General features: G+C 38.6%; 1 protein-coding gene and 1 non-coding gene across 8 annotated transcripts in view; both read left to right on the forward strand.

Annotated features, from left to right (window-relative positions):
* The window catches only part of megf11 (multiple EGF-like-domains 11), a 79,590-nt gene extending 77,925 nt beyond the window's left edge, over positions 1-1,665 (forward strand). For 6 of the 7 annotated variants that reach the window (XM_026175829.1, XM_026175831.1, XM_026175834.1 and 3 more), the window contains 2 exons: positions 11-223; positions 470-1,665. In XM_026175829.1, the coding sequence (XP_026031614.1) occupies positions 11-223; positions 470-645 (389 nt within the window). In that variant the 3' untranslated portion in view covers positions 646-1,665. The remainder of the gene's footprint in view (positions 1-10; positions 224-469) is intronic. The other variant, XM_026175836.1, reaches the window with a different exon arrangement.
* A 5,069-nt stretch (positions 1,666-6,734) lies between these two features.
* Positions 6,735-6,806, forward strand: trnaq-cug (transfer RNA glutamine (anticodon CUG)). The gene has a single exon. It is a non-coding gene; the product is annotated as a tRNA-Gln (tRNA).
* Positions 6,807-10,487: the final 3,681 nt, after the last annotated feature.

Genomic DNA, 10,487 nt, shown 5'->3' on the forward strand with positions numbered 1-10,487 from the left:
CTTGCGGCAGCTGCAGATTACATCAAGAGCTCCATGTGCAGCAACAGCTCCTGCTCCCTCAATAGTGAGAATCCTTATGCTACCATTAGAGACCCACCAGGGCTGGCTTGCAAGCACACAGAGAGCAGCTATGTGGAGATGAAATCCCCCTCCCACCGTGAAGTGCCCTTTGGAGGCACTGCCACCCTCCTGGGCAGTGCAAGCAGGAATGTCTATGATGTTGGTGAGTGCGTTGTTGGAGTGTTGTGTGTGGAGCTCAGCAGGGTCCTGCAGCTTATGGCCTCTCTGGTCATGTCCCATACTGTGATCCTGTACAGAATTTGTACGCCTTGATAAAAGAAAATATATGTGGTCTCTGTTGCATGTACCTCTCTGGTCTCTTTTTTTCCCTCAGCCTGTGCCTGACACTTTACCTTCTTATGTATCTCTCCCACTTTTTTTCCCTTCCTCCTTCCCCAAACTGTGACAGAGCCGACAGTGAGCGTCCTGCAGGGGCCCAATGGAATGGCCACCGGATTCTCCCAGAGCCCCTACGACCTTCCCCGCAGCAGCCACATCCCCAGCCACTATGACATACTACCCATGCGTCACAGCCCCACGCACACACCCCCACCGCCTCCAGAAAGCCCCAGCTCTCTGCTCTAGAAGGCACGCTGTCCTCCGGGCCTCTGACTGCGTGCCGGCATCTGGGAAACATCCAGCCACCTTTCAACCAACGGCCCTCCCTTTGTCTCTGTGTGTGTTCGATTAGATACTGACATGCTGAGATGGAAGGACAGCCACAGCTCTTCTGGACCCTGCTCTCTTTAGCTCCCTCACTGGTGCCCATTCTATTGCCCAGAGAGAGGAAAGGGGGGAGATAGAGTGTCCCACACACCAGCGATCATTCACTCATTGTATTTTCTTATATAATTGATCACACAAACTGCTGGCTGGCCTCTTTATGGACCTGCTGAAGTGGAACAATATCTTTCCAAGCACCCTGTAAGACAGTATACATGGAGTGGGTGGACAGTTTATTTACCTGGAGAGAGCTCTCTTCACTCTGATTTTTAACCCATCATATAAGTTTACATTCAAGGACAGCCAAGCGTTTATAAAGTCCCCGCAAAACACAAGTGATTTTCTCCACAGAAAGGAAGGTTTAACAGCCTTCACCATATCTAAGCAGGCAAAGATCTGCTATGTATAGTGTTTATGAATTTTCTCTGTGAAGCAGCTGCATATCACAGCACAGCTGCCACAAAGTGCTTACGATCATCTACTCCGAAGTGAAGAAAAGCGCGGGCAAAGGTAGCGAAACCTCCACTAAATGTTAATTTAAGGAAACTTTGCTGTGAGTGAGCCAAGTCTGAGGAAGCATGGATAAATAGTAAAATATTGTATTTGGGGTTTTTTTATTCACTGTTATCCAGTAACAATCACAGTTAATACTCATGTGATCTCTGTGTCTTACTAAAGAGCTTCTCTTAGTTTTAGTGTTAATGAGGCCCAGTGTATCTTGAAATGTATTCAGGTCATCAGTGTTCATGCATTTATTGCATTGCTGAAAGTAACAGTAAGTCTAAAGTTTGGATTTTTCTCCCCACACTAATGAAGTGATCTGATCTTGTGTTGTTTTGTACGTGAAAGCTTCTTCTTCTTTTCTTTTTTTCTTGCAAATGTTTTGGTTTACATCTTTTTTTTTAAAATAGTGGGTCATAAGAAGAGTTTGCTTAGACTTTTTTTGTATTTATAAATCTAATTGGTTTTTTTTGGATTGTTTTATATTAGTGATGGTGTTCCTTTTTAAAAAAAAAAAAAAGTCTGTGTTATTCTAGCATAAGAAAAAAAATGAGCATGGATACCCGCTGATGTAGATAACACAATTTATCTTCTTGTGAAATTATCGGTGTCATTTTGTGAACTGTTTTTGAAGTCACTTAAAATGTTCTCACTCTCTCTGTCAAATTGTAAATTGAAAAAAGGGAGAAAAAAAAGGCTTTCACATGAGCAGTTTAAGACCCACAAATATCCTGTGCAGTATTTACAAAAGGGAATTATATGTTTAAAAAAAGAAAAAAGAAAAAAGAAAGGGAAACAAATCCATTTCTAAATCTAAAATTTATGTTTGTATCAGGCTAAAAGAGCATATTTATTTATTTATTTATTTATTTATTTATCGAGATGAATTTGCTCATTCACTATGTGAATTCCATTTCACCCTATGTAGAAGCAATAACATGTTGACAATCGATGCACAGACAGCGTTTCATTAGTGCTGAACATTATCCCATCTTTGACCAGTGTGGTGACCAGTGGATCATAAACCATGTGACTATTTGACCTCCGAGGAAGGTTTTTCTAGCTGCTGTCATATCAAAGCAGGTTGTTGTTTTGGTACAAGTTTCAAATTAAATGCCTATTCTGCCATCAGAAACCCGTTTCAGTCAGGTTAATACCCTTAATGAAGGGTTCTGGTCTGGTGAACAACAAATCTTATCAGGTGGCTTAATGATGAGTCTTTGGGTGAAATTCATGAATAGAAACTCTGTTAAATCCTCCGATGTTATATGCTGTGCGCAGACTGAAGCAGAAAGGGGACAACTACATGATTTAGACCAGCGATAGGCTTACTCGCCACCGCAGGGCGCCGGCTGACCCGTCGACTATTTTAAAATTCACTGTATAAAATTGATTGAGTGGTCTCCACCGTTGCGGGGTGTTGCATGAAGGCTTTTAAACTTAACAAAACTTCAGATGCCCCTACTGATTGCGCTATCAGCTTGTCAGTTTTATTCATTTAATCTCATAAATTCTACTTTTTTATCATTTAAACTGGCCCCTGGCCTCCTGTCATTCTAAAGGAGCGACCTCCAGGCAAAGCAAGCTGATTTACACCATACGTACACTTCAGCTCTGCACAGCATGTAAATTTATCCGCTACACCACAGAGGAAAATGTTTTATCCTTTATTCTACCGCATTTATTGTACTTTCATTAGAGTTACTTGACAGCTATATAAATGAAATCACAGGAATTAAACATTTTCTTTTGAGTAATTTCCTGATCGACTGTGCAGACGAGTGAAAAACAGAAAAGCAGGTTTTTTTTACTGCTACTCTATGTGAAAGTGTGGAGCCTGTTTTTCATCTCTGACTGCGCCCAGGATCGCTGATGGTTGTAATTGATGCTCAGAAGTCTACTTCATGAACACGATAGGCTGAGATGATGACCTGTTGGAGTTAAGTAAAGATACACATTTTTGGAGCTGTTAAGTTTGTCTCAGTGCACGGGGTTTTTAAATAATTTACGCTGTTGGATCACCAAATACATTTAATATGACTAACCGTATCTGTCTATATGAAGTTATAGAAATAACTCTGTGTCTCTCAAGTGTAAAAGGCCATAGTGCTTGCTTTACTAAAAAGAAAGAGTCATAACTGTCATAATTACCGGAACGTGGAGAAATTGCAGGGTGTCGGGTCACTATTACAAAGAATTAAGGAGCGGGTTTTTTGAGCTCCACTCAATTGACAGCCGACAAACCCTGAGTGATGCCCCACGGAAAGGAAATGCAGTCACTAAGTCAAGGAACTAATGGACCAAATACAGCCGGGGACTTTAAAGAGAGCTAGAGTGGAAGAAAAGAAGCATAAAAGGAAGAGGTCACACGGTAGCACGGTAAGCACTTGAGAGATGTCGATTTTTTTTCTTCTTCTTTTTGGCTTGCTGAATAGCCTTTCCGAACTGAAATACTTTATGTGATTTCTCAGAGGTCAGACCATGTAGAGAGTTACAGACGGCAACAAACCTTCATTTGACTAAAAGCTGGACAGATACTGAATGCTTAAAAGTTCTGTGCGTTCAGATGCAGGTATCATTATTGCTGCTGGGGAGCGTGTGCTCTCTTTCAGCTGAGTCACTGTGACAGACAAAAAGAAAATGTTTCTAATTTCCAGAGTCTTGTTCTGCCACCTATATGAATATTACATCTCAGTGTAAAGCGTGCCATCAAATATGCAACTATATTAGTGGCACATTCGCTTCTGTCCACATCTGTTCTCCATTAATCCTAATTTAACAGTGTCAGCTGTCTCACGGGAAGTCATTTGTTTCCCTTTAAACTACATTTTATACAAAGTATTGAAATAATCTTCACAGTTGAACATATTTCTTCTCCTTTATTACTGCTAGTCTTTCAGTGGGCAGTTAAAACTTGCAGAGAACTTTTTGGACATTTTCACTTTGTTAACAAGAAGCACTCCAAGAGCACAAACCTCTGGCATGGCAGCTCATTCTCTGGGTAGTATTTACTTTTAGGGGAATAGTGTTGAATTCTGTATATATTCATTTTTCTTTTCTTTGTTCTTTTCAAACTACTTTAAGAAATTTGTTGTGCAGTAAAATTCAGAGAAGGGCAGCTAGACAGATAATGTAGGCGTAGGTAATGATCAATAAATCAAACAAGGTATTGATTTAGGAATAACCAGCTCGTTCTTTTTCTTGATAATACTTTCTTTTAAGATGTAAGAAAGGCAGATGTGAAATGTGAAAGTGAGGTCAGAGGTCAAATGTAACATGATATTTGGATGCAAACTGTAATGCCATATTTAAAATCCACGTATACCAGAATCATTTCCTAAATGTTACCAGTATAAACAAAGGCGGTACAGATTTAATGATGAGGTATTTGATGAAACTTTGAGGTTATTTGACTAGAGTAACGAGATATTTGTATATCCCCATATGTAATTCCATGTTGTCAATGCAAGCAAAAGCAGTACGAAGCATGGGTTTAAATAACACTGTATAGAATTATTATCACTTTGACCTGCAGTTTAATCTAACAACTGTGAGGTCAGAGGTCATATATGACATATTAAAATATTTTTACAGTAGTTTCTATATGTTGACACATCTCACTTATAAGGATAATTTTTTTTCTACGTTCTAAAGCTTTTTTTTTTTTTATCATTTTCCGACTGATAAATCATTCATTCGACCTTGAAGACCTTGGTGGATGTAAGCCAAATTTTAATGGATTGTTAACATGACCCCACTCTACAACCCTACCACGTTTTATCAAAATTCATGCAAAGCTGACAAGATGACATGCAAATGCTACCAAAAACTACACACGACACAAACTCGTTGCAACTGGTTAAATGTGAGCGGTGTCATTGGTTTGATTCATATGTGTGCATATCTTTGGTCTGCATCTTACAACGTTGATAAATCTTGAGCTGAAGAACTTCAGGGCTTTTTTCACTTTCTAATGCAGTCCTAAGGCGTACACCTTTCTGGTGCAGTTGCCTGTCAGCTCTATCTCTCGCAAAAGCTGTTTTTCACAGAAGCTGTCATAGAGTGGGGAGGGAAGAAAACATCTACATGTTCTGAAAAGCTGCACCTGGATGCTGACCACGCTGCTGCAGAATAACCTGTCACTTTCACTTGAGTCTGACATCAGCTGTTGAGAGCCAGGGAATAGATTTATGTCTGCATGAAGCATTTGAAAAGAGCGACACACAACAACTTCTGATAAAGTTTCTATTTTTCCTGGTGAACTTCTGATAGCAGGATCAATTGTGGTGTGATAGCGCTCTCATTTAAGTATGCACCATTTGACTGCACTCTGCTGTGGCTAAATCCATAGCAGAGCTCAGCTGCCGATCTTTATTGTGGTCACGTCCTGCTACAGGAACTGTGATTATCCATCAGACCAGAGCTGGATCTTTACTTAATGCACAATCACTATTCATCCCAGTGAGGTTGATCATTTTCACTCCCTCTGTGTCTGTATATAATTCAGATGAAAACCAACCTTGACACTTCTAACACTGCTCAATAACTAAATAAGCCTGTTAACAAAGTAAAGGTGGGAAAGGAAATGACATAAGATTTGTCTAAATCAACTGGTGAGACCTGTTAATGGAGAATTCTATGAGAACAGATGTTTCCATATGAGTTCAAAGCTCAAGGTTTAAAGAAATTACTATTTTTATGGAGACAGAGCAACCACATTACTACAACCCTGCGAGTGCTCAAGGCTAGTGAGTCCTGCTATGTAATGTTGCACCTCGGTCTATAATGCTTTTTTTTCACAGGTATTGGTTGAACTAAGGAGATTTACCCTAGAGTTGAACAATCTCAGTCATAAACTGATTTTGTGCTAGGCCTGCTAACTGTGGTGAACTCACGGATGTGCAGTTGCACTTTTTAATTTAAGTGTTATTAGGTACTCTTTGCAGAAAGATCATCGTTAAATTTGTATATTCAGATCTAAATTAATTGTATTTCAAAAAGATCTCATGCAAGATGTTTCATCAGCAGCAGTTTAACATAGTATTACAATTACATAAGTGCACCTCCTGGAAAGGATTTGGAATGAAAGATCACTAAATTGTGGCTGTAGACTTAATTTAGACATGGTTAGGTCATTATTACTAGTGTGGACTGGAGACATTGGAATCGCCCTGAGGTTTACATACTCACATGTGCCTCAAAGACGAGCAGAAAACGGAATGAAAATCAATACCTGCGGTTCTTGCAATTACACATGTTGACCACCAGGAGGCAGCCGAGTGCTGGTGAGAGCGGCATTGAAGTAATTCTGCCAGTCACAAGTAAGTGCCCAAGTTTTGTCTTTTTATTCCGGTCTACAAGGGAAACAATACATCCGCAATAAATATACACCTTGCAGAAACAAGATGTGTCACGATTCACTCTATGATTTTAGTAGGTCGCTGACACGTGGTTCCATGGTGTAATGGTTAGCACTCTGGACTCTGAATCCAGCGATCCGAGTTCAAATCTCGGTGGGACCTGAAAAGTTATTTTTCTTTAATTCTCGTTTTTATTGTAAAATGTCTATAGTTTAACACACAGGATTCTTTTTAGGTCTATCAATACTTATAAAATAGATTATAATATATCTAATATCTATCGTTTCAGCTTACTAATGGGAAATTACAAACAATCTCCACAGTACGAAATAAATCCTTTCTCCTCCGTTTATATTTCAGTTGCAGAAGGTATGCAATATTTTGACTCGTTCACTATTTACATGCACTCACACGTTGCAAGTTTTCTTAAGAGTCTGACGTGCATATATTTGTAGAAAAACATAAATCATTTAAAAAAACACAGTTTTTGAAAGTCTAAGTCAAATCACTGACTCACTTCCCAATTTTGTCAAGGGATTTTTCAACTAAAGAACACAAACTTTTTCCCTGATGGTCTGAAAAACTGTATACTTCTGAAAAAGTGTGAGTGAGTCAAGGAGCTGATTAGACTGGTGCTGCTGGCATGACCAGCTGATGATCAAGTCAAGTTGGCTTTATTGTCACTTCAACCATATACAGTTTAACAGTACACAGTGAGGCGAAACAACGTTCCTCCAGGAACCAAGGTGCTACATGCAACATAAATTTACAACATAATTTAACAGAAAAACTCTAAACTAGCTAACTAAGAGGCCTAGTTAGCTGGCTAGCAGAGACAAGACAGACTGACCTAACATAAATTACAACATAACTTAACAAAAAACTATCTAACTATCTAAGGATGACTTCTTCTTTTTTTTGATGATGACCCCTTTCCAAGCTTGAGGTGTAACGTAGAATTTTTCAACAACACTTTCTTGTCTAATGTCCTCCTTGTAATGATGTTCATTTTCGAAACAATTTTTAATCCTCTGGAGGATGTCATCAACAATAGTCTCATGCGATCAAAGACCAGACATCATTATATGGTAATTTCACCTGGATTTTTCTGATCTGATATTAAATAAAACTCTGTCTATTGCCTTTAATGCAAGGCTAACAAGGCAGACCAATTCACACTAATGGCTGATTTCAAAGCTCAACAATAACCCCAACACAGCTGGTCCCCCCCCCCCCCCCCCCACACACACACACACACACACTTTTTTAGCCTAGCTGTTATCCTGAATCAAATCAGAAAATGATAATCCTTTGAAATGTATTTGTTGCTCAGTCTGTTAGTCGTTTGCAAGGTAGGCTCATACATTAGGTTGGATAAATCACCCTTCCTTCCTTCCTTCCTTCCTTCCTTCCTTCCAATGTGTAGATATTGCAATAACACGTTTTTTAAAAGAGTTGTTTTAATTTCTTCCCTCATTTTTTTTTTTTGATGTTGTTGTTTTGGGTTTTGGTTTTTGTAATAACTCATCAGCTGTTGCCATGGATGCAATGTTTTCTTGTTTGACAGCAGCAGCGATCTCAGTGATTGTCAGCTTTGGAGCTTGCTTGTTATTTCATTGTGGGTAACACATACAGATACTTAATGTTCTGTTTTTCTGCTTTAGCCCTTCAACTCATACTGAGCTATTTGCTGAGATCAAGAAATGTCAGGTAATGTCAGTACTCCACATTCACGCTTCTGCAAAAAGCCCAGTATGACAGCTGTGTTGTGCTTTGACAGGAAGAACCTCACTTCATCTTACTTGAACTTAACTGTGTTTGTAACAACACATCTGATCTTGGATTGCAAGCAATTTATGTGAAGTCACAAAATAATTATTTAGTCTTCTCTAAAGTGACGGCGCTGCTGGTAACCAGTGCAGTAATAAATACTACATAGCTCTTTGGCAGCTCCAGGTGTTTGTGGGTGGGAAGCACCATCTGCTAAAAATACAAATAAATGCCTAGTCAAGGCCCACAGTTGTTTTTGTAAGTTTTTAGTTAACACTGTAGCATAACCATGAAGTTAAGAGCACAGAGCAGAGAATTTAGTGCAAGCTGACAGAAAAATGGTATGTAATATTCTCAGGCAGTTCGACTTAAATATCCGTTTGGACCCTTTGGACCTTTGTGATATATATATATTTTCATGCTAAACCAAAGTGTGATGATGATCATTTAGCTCTGAAGAGCATTTTGATTTGTTGAGTTTAATGACTTAACATCAATAACTAGGCCTTTACATAGAAAACCTGGTCACTTTTAACACCTGTACAGTACCTTTGAAATACCAACAACAGCATATCTGCTAACTGCCTAAGAATATATCAGATATCTTGTTGTTTTTATGTTTCTTCAAGGGTGCAGTCGGGGTGTGTGCCTGCAATCTCACAGAAACAAACGAAAAGCCACCTACTGTTTGTTGCTAATGAATACATTATCCAATGTGAGCATGCAGCTTGTCAAATACATTCACGCCACAAATCTTATATCATGTTTTTCATCTAGTCTGCACATCTCAGCAATACCATGTTGAACATTTTTGATGTAGTAGCTGTCTTCAGCCTATAACTGTTTTTCTTTTAACAATAAAACTGCAGTGTTGCCATCCTTATCTTGGAGATATAATAAGCATTAAAAAGCATTAAAGAGACAATACCATATCTGAAACTGGAGTAAATCAGAACTATGCGTTCTATTAATTAATTAATTAACTATTAATTTTCCCAAGGGGCTCCATGAGAAGCTGCAACTTTTTAAAACTACTGGTGCATGTATTGCTCACCACTGGAGCTATATGGGGTTTCCCAGTATTAATATGTGGTCATTTGTGAATTTCCACCAAACTGTGTGTCTTAGTAATCGCCACACAAGGGCAGCAGAGGGCAGGACTGCCAGGGTTTATGCCACTTTCATTGGGTATAACTGAACATTAAACAGCTGAGTGAGGAAAAAAACAACAACAACCTTTTGATTATCATGTCATAGATGAGTTCATGTGATATATAAAATTGTATAATAATAATAATGATAATGTGGTGAAGTTCAGAGTTGTCTGGCAATAAAGTATCATCATCACCACCATCATCATAATTCCTATATTTATTGCAAAAATTATATTAATATAATTAGCCTAATATATGTAATATTCTCAGATTATACTGAATGCACTACCAAAATGAATAAGTGTTTCTATGCCCCTTTTCCCTTTAAGAATAAAATAATGTACTTTGCTTATTAAATCAAAAGAGTCTTGTCTGTCTTTGGCGATGGGTGGGTGGGGGGTTGTGGGCCTGAGCGGTGTGGATGACTACAGTTAAATCCTGGAATACTGTGTCACTCAGTAGATTTAAATAAAACTAGGTGTAGCTCATCAGAATTTATTATTCCTGTTCGTATGCAAGAAGTTTCACAGAGCTATCAAATGAAAAGAAAAACAGTTTTAAGCTTATTGCGGTGATATAAATAAGTTGTAAAAGTAAAGTTATACTGTAATATTTCTATCAGAGACGTTTTTTATGTTAGCTCAATAACAAAAATAATAATAAGAAGAAAGTAAAATACGTTTTTATTTATATAGCTCCTTTCGAGATAAATATAACAAAATCATTCGCGACAAAATGCGACTAGTACAGCTTATGGCAATAATAATACTCTTTTGGTGTGGTAGCGCTTTCGGAAGTTGTGCAGTTCCGTATAAACCTGTTTCTTCAGAACCACAGACGTTTTTCTCTGTCACAGCACTGTCATCAGTGACGTCAGTCAGGGTTGTAATCGGTCACGTGAACAGCGCAGGTCTGGATA

Source organism: Astatotilapia calliptera, chromosome 7 (assembly GCF_900246225.1).
Source record: "Astatotilapia calliptera chromosome 7, fAstCal1.2, whole genome shotgun sequence".
NCBI classification, from domain to species: domain Eukaryota; kingdom Metazoa; phylum Chordata; class Actinopteri; order Cichliformes; family Cichlidae; genus Astatotilapia; species Astatotilapia calliptera.